Genomic DNA, 17,435 nt, shown 5'->3' with positions numbered 1-17,435 from the left:
GCCTTGATTCAATGGGCGTCTACTTTAAAGTTTATAATTAATAACTCAGGAAAATGCTAAATGACTTTTGCAATTAATGTTAATTATTTTTTTTCTTTGTTTGTTTGTTTGTATGAATAACTATCTATCTCACTTTAATTGTTCATCGAAGCCAAGGCAAGTGGCACAGTGGCTCAATGGTTAGCACTGTCACCTCACAGCAAGAAAGTCGCTGAGTCCCGGCTGGGTCAGTTGGCATTTCTGTGTGGAGTTTGCATGTTGGAGTGCTCCGGTTTCCTGTCCAGATACATGTGCTATAGGTGAATTGAATAAACTAAATTGGCTATAGTGTGTGAATGCGAGAGTGTATGTTTCCCAGTACTGGGTTGTGGCAGGAAGGGCAAAAATATATGCTGGAATAGTCAGCAGTTCATTCCACTGTGGCGACCTCTGATTAATCAGATCCTAAGCTGTAGGAAAATGAATGAATGAAGCCAAGGCTTGTCAACAAGCTAAAGTCGCTCATTTAATGTCATTACATTTGTTTAAAGACAAAATATAATAAGTCCCTAAGGCAATTAAGCATAATTTGCAATTATGAGTATTTTTTTTCTGATTGCTATTTTGATGTGAGCCAAAGTAAAGATCTAGCAAGATCTAGTAAGATTTAGCAACATGCTGGAAACTGGTAACCACTGACATATTTTTATTTCTTTTTTAGTATTATTTTTTCCTACTATTGATGTCAGTGGTTACCAGTTTCCAGCTTCAGAATATCTGCTCGTGTTTAATATATAAAAAAAACTCATAAAGGTCATAAACAACTTGAGGGGGAGTATATTTTTATTTTTAGGGTTTTTATTTTTAATTTTTCTACCTCTTTAACGAGTATTTAAGGTACTTCTGCATCGTGTCACTGGTAGACTGGCTTAAAAATCCCACTTATTTTCAACGGCCTATCAGAAATTTATTTCTTTAAAATTTCTTGACTTCTTTTTCTCCCTGATGTTGGCCAGACTTGTGGCTGTTTTAAACGCAAAACATAAATATCAGATCATTTTAGCATTTAGGAGTATTTTTTTGTGATTGCTTTTTAGATGTGAGCCAAAGTAAAGGTCACATGTTTTAGTCCCATCATAAATTGTGCCCTACAAAAAATTAACCATGGTTTTACTACAAATAAAACAAACACACAAAGGAAAATCATTATTACTGTAGTTAAACTTAAGTCTGCACAAATTTTATGGATTTGCTACAGCCATAATTTAACTCTTGTAGTTAAAGCTTGTACAAATAGAACTTATGCACCAAATACATTGTTAAAACACTTAGACTGTAATATAACTATGGTTCATTTTCATGAGTGGTTACAAAAAAAGAACAATAAAAAAATCTGTCATCATTCACTTACTCTTGTCACAATGAGTTTCTTCTGCTGAACACAAAAGAAGATATTTAGCAACATGCAGGAAACTGGTAAACATTGACTTATTTATTTATTTTTTTTTTGTATTATTTTTCCTACTATTGATTTCAGTAGTTTCCAGTTTCCAGCTTTAGGATATCTGCTCGTGTTTAATATATAAAAAACTCATAAAGGTCATAAACAACTTGAGGGGGAGTATATTTTTCATTTTTAGGGTTTTTATTTTTAATTTTTCTACCTCTTTAACAAGTATTTAAGGTACTTCTGCATCGTGTCACTGGTAGACTGGCTTAAAAATCCCACTTATTTTCAACGGCCTATCAGAAATTTATTTCTTTAAAATTTCTTGACTTCTTTTTCTCCCTGATGTTGGCCAGACTTGTGGCTGTTTTAAACGCAAAACATAAATATCAGATCATTTTAGCATTTAGGAGTATTTTTTTGTGATTGCTTTTTAGATGTGAGCCAAAGTAAAGGTCACATGTTTTAGTCCCATCATAAATTGTGCCCTACAAAAAATTAACCATGGTTTTACTACAAATAAAACAAACACACAAAGGAAAATCATTATTACTGTAGTTAAACTTAAGTCTGCACAAATTTTATGGATTTGCTACAGCCATAATTTAACTCTTGTAGTTAAAGCTTGTACAAATAGAACTTATGCACCAAATACATTGTTAAAACACTTAGACTGTAATATAACTATGGTTCATTTTCATGAGTGGTTACAAAAAAAGAACAATAAAAAAATCTGTCATCATTCACTTACTCTTGTCACAATGAGTTTCTTCTGCTGAACACAAAAGAAGATATTTAGCAACATGCAGGAAACTGGTAAACATTGACTTATTTATTTTTTTTTTTGTATTATTTTTCCTACTATTGATTTCAGTAGTTTCCAGTTTCCAGCTTTAGGATATCTGCTCGTGTTTAATATATAAAAAACTCATAAAGGTCATAAACAACTTGAGGGGGAGTATATTTTTCATTTTTAGGGTTTTTATTTTTAATTTTTCTACCTCTTTAACAAGTATTTAAGGTACTTCTGCATCGTGTCACTGGTAGACTGGCTTTAAAATCCCACTTATTTTCAACGGCCTATCAGGAATTTATTTCTTTAAAATTTCTTGACTTCTTTTTCTCCCTGACGTTGGCCAGACTTGTGGCTGTTTTAAACGCAAAACATAAATATCAGATCATTTTAGCATTTAGGAGTATTTTTTTGTGATTGCTTTTTAGATGTGAGCCAAAGTAAAGGTCACATGGTTTAGTCCCATCATAAATTTTGCCTTACAAAAATTAACCATGGTTTTACTACAAATAAAACAAACACACAAAGGAAAATCATTATTACTGTAGTTAAACTAACTGTGGTTAAACCATAAAACTGTGGTTGTACAAATGTAAGTAATGCACCAAATACATTGCTACAACACTTTGACTGTAGTAAAACATCTTTCATTTTCATAATAGGTGATTACAAAAAATAGAATAATAAAAATCTGTCATCATTTACTCACCCTTGCTACAATATCTGCTTGTGTTTAATATATGAAAAGAAACTCATAAAGCACTTAAAAGTGAGTGAGTTTTATTTTCTTGGGTGAACTATTCCTTTAACAAGTATTTAAGATACTTCTTCATCGTGTCACTCACTGGTAGACTGGCTTAAAATTTCCACTTATTTTCAATGGCCTATCAGGAGTTTCATTTCTTTAAGATTTCTTAATCTTTTTTTCTGTCTCTTTATGTGTTTCTAGATTTATGATGTTGGCCAGACTTGTTGCTGTTTTAAATGGTAAACATAAATATCATATCAATTTTGCAATTATAAATATTTTGCAATTATGAATACAAAAATAATATAATAATAAACATCTGTCATCATTTACTCACCCTTGTCAAAATGAGTTTCTTCTGCTGAACACAAAAGAAGATATTTTGCAACATGATGGAAATTTTTGGGTGAACTATCCCTTTAACGAGTATTTAACGTACTTCTTCACCATTTCACTAGTAGACTTGCCAGAAAAAAACCCTCTCATTTTCATTGGCCTATCAGGAATTTTATTTGTGTTTCTGTTGTGTTTCTATTTCTATCTTTTTTCGATCTCCCTTTTTGGATGTTGTAAAAACACATTGATCACACTTATGGCTATTTTAAACGTGAAACATAAATAAAGCACATTTGAAACCAAACCTGTGTTGATTGTGTTCTGATTGCTCATAATCTGCGGGCTGACTCCCCCTACTGGACGCATAAAGAACAACAGGGCCGTAAATCCGCCTGCTCCAGATTTTGTGTGTGGTCCTGAAGAGGTTAAATAATTCAGTGGGAGGAGAAGAAAGTTTACTTTCCCGTAAAGCGTTGTTGTTGTTGCAGTCGGTAAACGAGGTGTCTCGTCATCAGTCAGATAGAAAAGTTAACGGTAAGTAAACAGGTCAAAGATTGTTATTTTGTTTTTATAGTACAATCTAGTTTTCACGACCTGAAAAAAATCTGCGTAGTGAACAAATCTAGTAATGGTTGTTGTGATGGCTGGCATCTTGGCATGCTGCCTACCTAGGCAAAGTCTAGTATAGTCTTGCGTATATCCAGTAAATTTACTACCCAGGCAGCCTTTTTACACATTATATTGGAAAAATATCAGTGGTTTGTAATAATACGTCTATTCGATATGAGGCATGTTGATCGTTTTACTGTTTATGTAAACAGTGTGTAGACTATAACGTTACAGTTGGTCTCAAACTCAATTCCTTGAAGGCCGCAGCTCTGCACGGTTTTGCTCCAACCCTATTCAAAAGCTGATCCATTAGTAACCAAGGTGTTCAAGAGTAACTAGTTCAGCTGTGTCTGATTAGTGTGTGTTATTAAAAATGTTTAGTACAATTAAACACTGCATATATATACTGTTATTTCAGTATATGCCTACTATTGAAAGCTAAATTGTATCCCTCTTGTGAAAGGTCTATATATATTTTTCAAATATTTAAGGGATATTTAATGGAGCAAGGAAATTTTCACAGTATTTCCAATAATAACGTTATTTCTTCTCGAGAAAGTCTTGTTTCTTTTAGTTTGGCTGGATTAAAAGCAGTTTTTAACTTTTCTTAAAGAAATATAAGGTCAATATTATTAGGCCCCTTAAGACACGTGTGTGTATATATATATATATATATATATATATATATATATATATATATATATATATATATATATATATATATATATATATATATTGGCTGCCTACAGAACCAATAACTTGTTGTCCAATAACTTGCCTAATTAGCCTAGTTGCACATTTAGTTGCACATTTGCACTATAGACCCTTTCTTAATCACTTCACGTCTCTAGGAAACATTGTGCATGGTTTTGTAAAGGGTGATTGGTTTTGACAAACCACCTGTAGAAACACTTCTCTCTTATCTAAACTCCATCTTACAAGGACTCAATAATGAAAATGATGTTTACTTTAAATGATCCAGAATCATGTTGCAGTGCTTGCTTCAACCTTAAATACTTCTTTTGCACAATATTAAACCTTAAATACCTATTTTTTGCACAATATTCACCTTTAATACCTCTCCTGCACAATATCCTGCACAACATTGATCAGTCTCATGTAAAAGTACTTTTGTGTGTATAAGTATCTTATAGTATATGTTGGTTATGCATAGGTTTTTTAAAATAGCTCTTACTGTATGTCCAGTGTTGTGTTTGTAATTAAGATTATGTAGCACCATTGTCCTGTGAGACACAATTTTGATCGTCTGTATGTCCACACATGTAGTAGAATGACAATAAAGCTCGACTTGACTTAGTTAGCCTTATTAACCTAGTTAAGTCTTTAAATTGCACTTTAAGCGAAACACTAGCATCTTGTTAAATTAAATATGAAATATTATGTACTTTCATCATGGCAAAGACAAAAGAAATGAGTTATTAGAAGCAAGTCATTAAAACTATTACATTTAAATATGTGTTACACACTTATCTGCAATAATAAAATAAAAATACAAGAATAAAAATAAAATAAATAATAATAATACAGTATACTTGTCTTGCAGTATACTGTCTATGAATCTGTCATCTGAAACTGAGGTTTGTTGTTATCAGGAAAAAATGCACAAAAGCACGCACATCAGTCTAAAATGGGTGCTCAGCCAAACAGCCGGAAGTACAAAAATATACAAAAGGGTGGCAAAACACACCAAAGCTTCAAAAAATCTGAGTTTAGTAACTTAAAAAGGCTATCACAAAGCATGTGACGTTTACATTAAAATAAAAGATTAAAGGTTTTGGTGTTGCTGCCTTTTTGTTGTAATCAAGAAATGAGAATCAGGTTTGCTGAGTCCGCATGTTACATGTCGTAATCATTTCCTTGTTGTTACAGCGTAAAAGTGAGCCTCATATTTCTGAGAGATGGCCTCTTCAATGACTACTGAGGCGAATGGAGTGAGGGTGATCACTCACATTATCCCAATCCAGGAGAAAATATTTTCTCCAGAGCTTAAGGAGACCTCGGTCAAACCCAACAAGGTCAAACTGCTACCTAAAGCTAGGATGTTCCTGAAGGGGATCCCCATGCCACTGGGGGTGAGAGCTGGACACATTTATCACTTTCACACAATATATGTACAAATCAGTGTTTTGTTGACACAGAAAATTGATGAAACTGTTTAGATGAAAGGAATTTGTGAAATAATAAATCACTTATGCGTATATACAGTGGTGTGAAAAAGTATTTGCCCCCTTACTGATTTATCTTTTTTTTTTTTTTTTTTGCTTGTTTGTCACACTTTATTGTTTCAGATCATCAAACTAATTTAAATATTAGTCAAAGATAACACAAGTCATGCAGTTTTGAAATGCAGGTTTTATTATTAAAGTAAACCAAAATTCTAAACTACATAGCCCTGTATTCACCTTATTCTCAGCTGACGAGTGGGCGCTGCCATATGAATCTTTTTGTCTCGCGACTTCCGGTCACATTCACTTCCATTCATTTTTTGACGTTAACAACTGCTCGTTATGCTGCTTGATGTTGCAATTTAATATTTTCTTATTATATTATGCTACTTGGTCTGTGTAGTCATGCAAACATTTGTTTGTTGAGCAAGTAGTTTGGCCATTTTCTGCCGTTTATTATTCCTAGTCATTTCTCCCATAGGCTACTGAATCGGAAGTTCTAAGACAATCGCGAAAACAGGCGCACTTCCACATTTTAGAATAAGGTCAATATAAAAGTGTGTAAAATGCAGTTAAAATACAAAGGTAAATTGTAAAATACAAATAAAATGCAGTAAAATATGAAATCATTAAGGGAGCAAACAGTTGCTCACACCACTGTAGGCTCATTATGATGATATAAAATATTCTTGTGATTAATTGCTGAAGCTTTTATCAGGATTTACAGTATTATCACACTATTGACTGAATGCAGAAAGGTGGTCACACTTTATTTTGATGGTCTTTTTGTTGAATTTAATTTACATTGCATCTACATGCCAACTAATTCTCATTAGATTATAAGTAGACTGTTAGGGTTAGGGTTTGTGTAAGTTGTACTTGCAAAGTTTCTTATAGTCAGTTAAATGTCTGTTTTGCAGCAGTATCAACATATATTAAGCAGACAGTCTACAAGTACTTAAATATACCATCAAAATAAAGTGTTAGTGAAAGTGAAATAAAGTGAAAGGTTCATTTAACTGGTGTAATAACAAAAAAAAGCTTAATGTATTGCTTTTAGTGTATACAGTATAAAGGTTCGGAGTAAACGTTTCAAGCAAGTTAAATTGTGAAATGATGAAAAAGTACAATAGGTTACACTATACAATAAAGAAGTAAATCTTAGATAATGAATAGAAATAATCAGAGAGAAGAAAATCTGATTGCGGATGCTATTAGTTAAAGGGCATCTATGATGAAAATCAACTTGTGTAAGCTGTTTGGACAGAACTGTGTGTAAGTACAGTGTGTTCACAGTCATATTGGAGAGATATAAACACAAGTCTCTCTCTTTTTTTTTTTTTTCTGACGTTAAAATGGGACCCAGTGATTCTGAGGCCCACCGCAATATGATGTAGGAATGCAGTTTTTCCCAGCCACCGAATTGATTGACAGGCGCCATTTTTCTATAATATCATGTATACACATGTGACATTTTCTTTGCAAATATATTGGGATTAAAATATTTGTTACAACTCTCTGTGATTTATATAAGTTTTAAATGATTTTATTTTAAAACAGAGCATGTTTTAATAAACAGGCCACATAATCACCACAGCAGTAAACGCTAATATGTGTGTGTGTACTGCAAACAGCATTCGTGTGAGACGCATCATTACATGAAGGCTTGATTAAACTCCACCACGAATACATGAAACAAACTTACTTGGTATTTTTGACTGAGCTGTATTTCAGCTTCATCCATGTCTGTCTCCATCACTGATGGCTCTTTATCTGACAAAATGCATGACGAGAAGCCGACACGCATGTGGGAACGGTGTGCAGGGAGTAGCAGCTCATTTACATTTAAAGCCACAGACTACAAAAACAGCTACACTGTATTCAGACACCAAACTGGGCAGATTCTGGAGGCTGTAAAATAATCAGATGGGTATTTTGAGCTGAAACTTTACAGACACATTCTGGAGACACCAAAGGCTTACATCTTGTAAATTATGTACCCTTTTATAAAACTATTTAATAACTAATTATTTAAAACGAGTTAATAAAAGCCATAACAACTAATACAATTCAGTGGTATTTTTATTAACTATAATTCATTAAACAATTCTAATTGCATTATGTCTATGAATTTAGTGCATTGTTAACTTGGACATTAACATCACATAAGATTAATAAAAGCTTTTTTTTAGTTTTCATTGTGAATTTAGGTAAATTTACTGATGTTAGCAAATGGAGCCTAATTGCAATAAGTGAAATCCGAGGCACATAATCAGAGCTGTAAAGCTTAACCTTTCCATTTTAGGTGAAAAATCGAATCTGTTGGAGACGTCCAATAGATTAATAGGTACCAAAAAAGTCCACAGAGGGGGGGTGATCACCAGAATGGTGAAGTCCTAGAGTAAAATGAAAAAATTTAATCACAGAGTTTTCAGTCAATATTTAAGCCATAGTAAAATGTTAATGTTTTGAATTTTAAGCTTAACAACTAAGTCAATTTGGCACTGTTATGAACATCACTCATAATACAGTGTGAATATTCATAAAAAGCAGTCTAAATGCTTAAGTAATAAATAATTATTTGTGGTATTTTGAAGTGCCCACGATATCAATATTGTGCAAGTTCATCAGCATATAACTGCTAATATATTTATTTATATGTACATATACATATACATATACACTTGTAATCATGCTTATTTATCTGCATACTACTGATTATTAATAGCAACCTGTACATATATTCATATATTGTAACATATACACTTTTAATCGTGTTTATCTATCCCTGTATATATATATTCATATATTGTAACATATACACTTGTAATCATGTTTATCTATCTGCACACTACTGATTATTAATAGCAACCTGCACATATATTCATATATTGTAACATATACACTTGTAATCATGTTTATCTATCCCTGTATATATATTCATATATTGTAACATATACACTTGTAATCATGTTTATCTATCCCTGTATATATATATTCATATATTGTAACATATACACTTGTAATCATGTTTATCTATCTGCACACTACTGATTATTAATAGCAACCTGCACATATATTCATATATTGTGAATCTGTTCATAGCTTATCCAACCTGTATATAATTTTGGTAGTACATCCATCTGTAAATATCACCATAGTTTTTCTATAACTGCACTTTATAACTTATTCCTGTATCCTGCACTTGCTGCTATTGCACTGCTGGTTAGACCTAAACTGCATTTCGTTGCATTGTACTTGTACATGTGTAATGACAATAAAGTTGAATCTAATCTAATCTAAAAAATATATACTTGTGTTTATATATTAAAATGATTGTTTTTGTTTGTGTTTGTGCAGTTGGTGCAGGTGTTTACTGGTTTGATAATGATGAGTCTGTGCACCATCGCAATACTGGTCAACATACTGAGGTTTAATTATGTACTCTGTCTCGGACTTCCAGTAAGTGAATATTTCTGTCCTAATAATACTCCAACATAACATTTATATACTCTTTATAGTCTATAATGCACACAGTAAACCTCAATGCCTTTTGATATCTCTGATATTGATTTATTTATATTAAGTCTTATATCTATATCACAATAGTTGTGTTTTATGTTCTGCATTTTTAACAATTTATATACAGTACAGCCACCACAGGGGAAAGTGAATATGGACAAATGAAATAAACATTCTCTTTCTTTCCTTTTCTTTTTTTTCAGTTTGTCATTTCTGGGTCTGTGGCAATTGCTGCATACAGAAGATCCAGTTCTTCATTGGTGAGCAACTTCTCATATTTACACTATATATTTATCAGGAGATCAGCTGAAGATCAGTTGGAACTTTTTATATTTTTTTATCTAAGCAAATAAATAAAACTTGCATTTTAACACAATAGAAATACACATCAGTGCTTTGTTAATTCTGTTTACACTGTAAAAAATATAAATATAAAAACATTAGTTAAAAAGATAAAAATGAGAATATTAGTTAATATTAGTTAGTAAGGTTAATTTAACAGGTATAATAACAAAAAACCTTAATGTATTGCTTTATTGTATGTACAAGTTCAGAGTAATCAGATATTTTAGACAAATTAAAATGTACAATACATCAAACTTTACAATAAAGAAGTAAATCTTAGATAATGGATACAAATAAGGATGAAAGAAACAACTGATTGAAACTAAACGAAAGATTGATTTGATTGATTGATTGATTGATTGATTAAGCAGAAGTAATTAAATAAAGGCAACTACTAACTAAACAGAAATGATAGAAAATTTAAAAGTGCAATACTATGGTGAAATCAGGTAATGAGGGCAAAACAAACATAGTAATCAGTAAAAATTATAGTGCAAATTTAGCAATGTCGTTTACCTACAGTTGAAGTAGTATTATTAGTCCCCCTTTGATTTTTTTTCTTCTTTTTTTAAATATTTCCCAAATGATGTTTAACAGAGCAAGAAAATTTTCACATTATGTCTGATAATTTTTAATTTTTTAATTTTTTTTGGAGAAAGTCTTGTTTGTTTTATTTCGGCTAGATTAAAATCAGTTTTTAAATTTTTTAAAGCCATTTTAAGGTCAAAATTATTAGTTTCTTAGCCTATATTTTTTTTCGATAGTCTACAGAACAAACTACTGTTATACAATAACTTTCCTGATTACCCTAACTCTCCAACTTAACCTAGTTAAGCCTTTAAATGTTACTTTAAGCTGTATAGAAGTGTCTTGAAGAATATCTGGTCAAATATTATTCACTGTCATCATGGCAAAGATAAAATAAACCAGTTATTAGAGATGAGTTATTAAAACTATTATGCGTAGAAATGTGCTAAAGAAATCTGTTCTCCATTAAATACAAATTGGGGAAAAAATAAACAAGGAGGTTAATAATTCTGGGGGTTTAATAATTCTGACTTCAACTGTGTTTTGACCAAATGTTTTCAAGTATCAAAATCTTGAAAGTTTCTTTTCTGAATGTAGTGTAGTCTTGACAGCTCTGTCAGCCACATTTTAGGAACAGAATTTTTTTTTTTAAACAAAAGTGCAATTTCTTTTGGGAAAGATTAATTTATTAATTAATTTTATTGATATAGGATAAAGTTCAATTACATGTGCAATCGGAGAAAAAAATAAGAATTTAGTTTTAAGCCCAACATTTATAGAAAATTTTGTTTACTTTTTAATTTTACCACAAAAAAATAAGACAAACTGGAGTTGTATAATACACAGAATGTAGATCCATACATAATGTAAGTCTGGAAAAATGCAATTCACACATGCAATGACGAAGCCTGTGAAGTACTTTAAATGGGACCTATTATGCAAAAATCTCTTTTATAAGGGGTTTAAACACAGTTATGTTGCAACATTGTGTGAATATAGCCAGCTTCTAATGGTAAAAAATGCATTGATTCTATTTTTTATAACCACACATCAGAAAAACCCTTTGATTGACATTCTCCTATTGTACGCATCATCAGAAGGGGAAACCCGCACCCATTAATGACGACATACCCCTCATTAGCATAGACAGCTCTGAGTGAGTAGCAACCATCCGCCATTAGTTTTCACCTTACCTGCTGAAGATAATGTCATCGACTAAGAAGATCATAAATGTTGATTTTTAGGAAGCACAAATGAACACTGGAGTCTCCATTGACTCACCTCTGCTAAGATACCTTTTTTGACATTTTCAGTTTCTCACAGAGGTAACCTTATTCGACATTTGTAGCTCCGCCCTCTTTTCAAAAGAGCACAATCTCATTTGAATTTAAAGCGACAATCACCAAAACCAAAACGCCTAAATTGGGCAATTACAAAGTGGTTCCTTGTTAATCGCGGGAGTTACGTTTTAAAAATAACCCACAATAGGTGAAATTTGAAGTAGTCCGCTTTTTTTTGTACAATTATTAAAGAGGTTTTAAGGCTGTAAAACCCGTCACTACACACTTGTTACAAACTGTCCGACTCTACAGTCTAGCAATAGCGCCATTTAGTGGACATCCCAGCACCAGCAAAAGAAAAAGGAAAAAACAAACCAGTCACACACTTTATACACTTCTCAGACAGGCAATAACATATATTTCCTGCAGTCACTGCTCCACAAAGCTAAAGCAGACTCCATCCTTATGATGGTCTTGTTGCAGACAGTTACAACCCGTTTTTTGCATCTTTGTCGAAACTTCTTTCCGCTTTGCTGTCGTCCTCATGTTATTTCCCTCCTTCTTTATGTACCTTTAGCATGGCCAGAACGTTTTGTGCGGTGGTTCCTCTGTCTTTTGTTCTCTACCCGCAGGTGCCTTTGGCGGTGCAGTTTCATTGACATTGTGGGGTTTGTTCGGGAGAAAACTTGCAAACATACAGTCCAGCATTTCAGCGTCACACTGCTAGCGTTTGTATGTAAATTTGGCAAGCTGAATGTGTTCTGTGCAGGAGACACTGCATGTAGAAGATTGATTGACAATGGTCTGCAGCCAATCAGGACGCATCAACAGCATGTCAAATTGCACAAAAAATATCGGCAAAACTGCGTTATAGTGAGGGACCACTGTTAAACATTATTTGTGTGGTATTTTGAGCTGAAGCTACACACTCTTGGGACATCAGAGACTTATTTTACTTCTTGCAAAAAGAGGAATAATAGGTCCCCTTTAAATGAAAAAATCAATGTAACATCTGTAGTTTATAGCTAACTGTATGTCTTTAAAAAGAATATAGCCACAGCACTCTCCCTGAAGACTGGGAAAATCTTCTAGGATTTCAAATGTTTGTTAAAAACCTAAAGACTTGCTTTTTCTTGGTGTCTGTGCAGATTAAAGGCACGCTGGCCATGAGTGTGATCTGTGCTCTGCTGGCTGCTGCAGGAACCGGTTATTTCATCTGGGAGATCAGCACACAACAAAGACAAGATCATTGCAGCGAAAGGGGTGGCTGGAACTGTTCCGACATGGTTTGGAAATTTTATGTACGTCTGCAACTAATGCTGGTCTCAAGCTCAACTTTAAATTGAACAAATGCATATTCAAATAACACAATTTGACCCTCTGCATCATTGTGTATTTCTTTAATGAAGAATTTGAGAGAAGCAATGTTGGGTTTGCTGCTGGCGCTGTCTATTCTAGAACTGTTTGTGTGCATCTTTCTGTCCATCTTCAGCGGCCTGGCCATGCAGCAGGTGAGATCCAACCCAGAGTGATCTAATCTAAATCTAGATTAATCTCATTGTAATCTTGGAATTAATCTAGATTAAAATGGCTCATTTGAATTCTGCCGAAGGCATTCAGAATACGTGTGCTACCCAAATAATGACTAAAAGTAAGTCTTTGAGAATAGGTTTCTCAAGCCAGGTGGCGCATTAGACCAGGGGTTCATCTCCTGTTTCCAAAATGCATCATGAACTGCTTGAGAAACTGTTCTACTATGATTATTGGTGATGAAAATAAATGATGTTCAGTAAGATTTACTTGTGTTTACTAACTGTTTATTCAGTTAAACATGAGTTTTGAACTGTAGGCTAGGGCTGTGGGATTTGAGGAAAATATCTAATTGCAATTTTTTTTTACAGATATTAATTTTGTAGTCAAGCTTCAACTCGATCTGTATCGTAGCTTCTTACTGCTAAAGTGCAGTGAGTGTTGGTTAAAAAAAGAAATGAAAAGATATTAACTTAAACATTTATTCAAATTTATTTTTAAATATTCAGAAATGAAGCACTCATTTTTCTGTAGAGCGTGTCACAGTCACTGGCAATACTTACAGTTGACTTTTTAGCAAGACACTCATCACTCAATTGTGCTAACTCAATTGCTTTTAAGACTATCACACAAAGACAGCAGCCACATATTTGCTCTGCGCAGGGGAAATTAAATTATACAAATGTTTCATATCGCAGCATCTTGCGATTTAGCTAATCGCAACCTTTCAGATTGTGAGTTTTCGATGAATCACACAGCCCTACTTGTAGGCCTTCATAAGGTTGAAACAGTAATTTTTTCGATCACCTTAATCTCGTCGTCACCTAAAAGTCGTAACTGAACTGAACTAAACAGAAATGGAATTAAGATGTGGAGTATGCATATATTAGCGGCATTACTGAAGTAAATACCACAATTAAACCATTACCGTCATGTAGGACTTTTCGGCATATTTTCCGACAATCCACACACGCGGCTGTCAGTAAAGAACCACGCACATATACACACGCATACACACATCGCGAAATGTGGAAGTTTTTTTCTTTCCTATTGGTGTTTTTAAATTCCACAACACTCTCACCAGTTCATACTCCTTAGTTGCGTCCAATACCCCAGTTTGTCACGGGAGCATAAATGAAATGTTCATGAGTGCACGCCTCAATGTCTCTAGCACCCCACCCCACAGTTTGAAAACCCCTGAGCTAAGGGATGCTTTGCGTTATGGTGGTACTTGAGACTGGAAGAACTCCTACAGTAAACTAATTCCACATTGCACAAGGTGCAAACAACCTTAGTTTTGTTGAGGTCTCCATTGGAAAGCTTATTAAAAATCAATTTTCCCTGAAGCAAACCCGTGGCTTCATAGCTGCATCCATGTTAGCATGTCACGTTTGATGTGGTAATTTCACAGTAGGAATACACACGTTTCGAATGAATACTCCTTCTCGCCACCTACAATGCAATTCGGCCAGGTATACATCCGTGCTAAAATATCGAGGTGAAAGTCATCATAGCTTGCGTAGAATAGACCCAGTTCTCAACCCAACTTTGAGAATAGATTAATGCCGATTTAAAAAAAAATAAATAAATAAAATAAAATAAATTATTTTTATTTTTTAAATAGCCTGATAAGAGTCTTGCATCAACGCAGCATGCCGATAACGGCCCACCACAAAAGGTGTCTGAGCTGATGTTATAAAGCGTGGCTCTCGGGTGCCAGTTACACTAGTTTAGAATTGAAAATGCTCCTCCACTGGCATTTTTATTACATTTTTTAAAAATCAGTCTCCTTCCACACATACAACCCAAGACCTTTAGCCTAACTGCACGCTACACATGATAAAAGTATCTTTTCCATTTTTAAAAGGACTTTTTGTTTTAACCCTTTGCGATTGGCGAAGCACAAAATGTCTATTTTAGAAATGCTTTCTATTTCTGTGAAGTTGCGGCAGAACAACAGCATACACTGTAAAAAATGGCCGTGATTTCAACGGTAAAAACTGTAAAAATGCTACAGTATAAATCTGTAACCTGGTTAACGGTATATTTCCTTAATATATACGGTGAATAACCGTAAATTGACTTTCCCAGAATTCCCTGCTTGGCACATAACTTTTTATGCTTTTGTTTGACATTAATAAGAATCTTTTTTAATTGTTTCCTCATCAATTATGTACATAAAAGATTTATGTTACATCTAATGTTGATAAACAATGTTTCTTTCATGACTTTAATTTTATGCATGTTACCATACTGGTGTTTAGTAGCTGTGTGAATGACACTGAGCGCCTTCTATGTGCTGATACTCTTTTCTTCTTGTGGGATAGTTGATTGTGATGAGCATTGGCTCATTATGTAACTTCCTTATCACCACCTGCATGTGAGTGTGCTAATGTGTCTAACTGTGTAACAAAAGATGTGTAGATGTTGATCATTCAAAATACAGACATATTACCTCTATAAATTAATAAAATACGGTAATTTACCGTAAAAATGAAAAATTACTTTTATGGTTTGTACCATGTTTTTAACGGTAAAGTACTGGCGACCACAGCTGCCGTTTTTTTACCGTAAATTTACCGGATTTATTTTTTACAGTGTATACTATTATGACAATGATCATCTCAGGTAATGATTATGTGCTTTATTCAGTGTTAAATGCGACCAATGTGAGTTCATATACCATTTTACTGCCATACATCATTTATTGCCATTCTACTGAAAGCAGCGTCAGATAGTTCAACTCAGATCTTTAAAATGAAATGCGCAGTTGTCAAGGTCTTGCGCCATGGAGTATGCCAATCGCTCTGCAGAAAAATAAATCAGGCTTTAGTACATTCTACTGCCTTGCACTTTTTAGGGGTTATTAATTTAGTGAATACTTTAGTAGACACAGCTAATCTCTAGCTTTGTTTCTAAATGAATCAGCTGTTTTGAACAAATCAATTGAATGAATCAGTCAGTAACTCACTCAGAGAAAGGGACTTCTTGCCACTTACTGCTGATGTTTAATTATTCATGACAGGCCGAAACTTGCCCAGATACCAGCACAAGTACACACACACCACATAATATTGTTTAACTATGTTAGAATATGCATTTATTACTTTATTTAAGCGTGTAGCCCCTTACTCTTACTCTCGCCTAAATCTTTTTTCACTCTTTTTATTTTAGGATGAAAGTGATGATGACTCCTACAGCAGTAAATCCTGTCTCCTGCAGCCCGGCCTGGATTCCATCTCCAGCTCTTAAAAAGCCACAAGCTTTTGGCCAAGGTTTATCTATACAAATGATTAAGCATCATATATAGGCCAAACATTATCACACCATTATAGAGGTCATTTTCATTTGCTGTGATTACAGTATTGCACATTTCCATTTATCCCTGTCATGTTTAGTATCCGCACTTCTTTATGGGAATGTTTTGTGAGATCTTTTGTACTCTTTTTGATAAACGTATAAATAAATAGCTATCTGTTTCATTATTATTCTTGTTTCGTATTGAGGGTGGTGACTACATTAGTGTTAGAACTGCAATGGTTTATTGTCATTATAATCATGCACTGCAGGTTGTTACGTCAGGCAGACTCTTGCAATGGCTATAGAGCGTGCATTGAATGAACTGTTAAAGGAGACTGTTATTGACTGTTTACGCATTTCAGCTGAAAACAGTTGTAGTGTAGACATCACTGCTCATCTGAACAATTAATAAAAATTTCAATTCATTCATTAATTGTTTCCCCTTTTTCATAATAATTGCATAAAATTGTATAAACAATATATTTTGGGAGCATTTAATCCAATAAGACATTCCATAAATGTTCAGGATCAATTTTAAATATATACTTGATATATATTTTTCGTGCATTTTTTAACAGCTTCTCTAAATAGTATTAATTTTAATTAATATGCGTTGGCTATGAATATCTAAGTTGTTATCCATTGGCTATCTACTGTATGTGAAAATTATGAGATATTGCTTAATGTTTTCGTTTAAACACTGATTCATGGAAGTCCATTTTTGCCACATTTTAGTAAAGCATATACAAATGATAAGTATAACTGAAATCTAACTGGATAAAAAAATTAAAGTTTAGCTACTACAGTATATCATGTCACAATTGTGAAATAA

The 17,435-nt window shown here is 33.4% G+C and overlaps 1 protein-coding gene across 1 annotated transcript; it reads left to right on the top strand.

Annotated features, from left to right (window-relative positions):
* The first annotated feature begins 3,661 nt into the window (after positions 1-3,661).
* On the top strand, positions 3,662-17,036 carry si:dkey-7j14.6. Its single transcript, NM_001199721.1, has 7 exons — positions 3,662-3,837; positions 5,803-6,005; positions 9,459-9,560; positions 9,824-9,880; positions 12,922-13,074; positions 13,183-13,284; positions 16,478-17,036. Exons 2-7 carry the CDS (start codon positions 5,832-5,834, stop codon positions 16,553-16,555), a joined length of 666 nt encoding a protein of 221 aa, NP_001186650.1. The 5' UTR covers positions 3,662-3,837; positions 5,803-5,831; the 3' UTR covers positions 16,556-17,036.
* Positions 17,037-17,435: the final 399 nt, after the last annotated feature.

The sequence above is a fragment of the Danio rerio genome, chromosome 16 (genome assembly GCF_049306965.1).
Source record: "Danio rerio strain Tuebingen ecotype United States chromosome 16, GRCz12tu, whole genome shotgun sequence".
Taxonomy (NCBI): Eukaryota; Metazoa; Chordata; class Actinopteri; order Cypriniformes; family Danionidae; genus Danio; species Danio rerio.
This window is presented reverse-complemented; position numbering and strand designations above follow the sequence as displayed.

Excerpts from the sequence above, each read along its gene's own strand:
- si:dkey-7j14.6 (NM_001199721.1), top strand. The coding sequence starts at position 5,832 with ATGGCCTCTTCAATGACTACTGAGGCGAATGGAGTGAGGGTGATCACT. Across the intron at positions 6,006-9,458 it reads GGATCCCCATGCCACTGGGG|TTGGTGCAGGTGTTTACTGG; the intron begins GTGAGAGCTGGA and ends GTGTTTGTGCAG. Across the intron at positions 13,285-16,477 it reads GCGGCCTGGCCATGCAGCAG|GATGAAAGTGATGATGACTC; the intron begins GTGAGATCCAAC and ends TTTTTATTTTAG.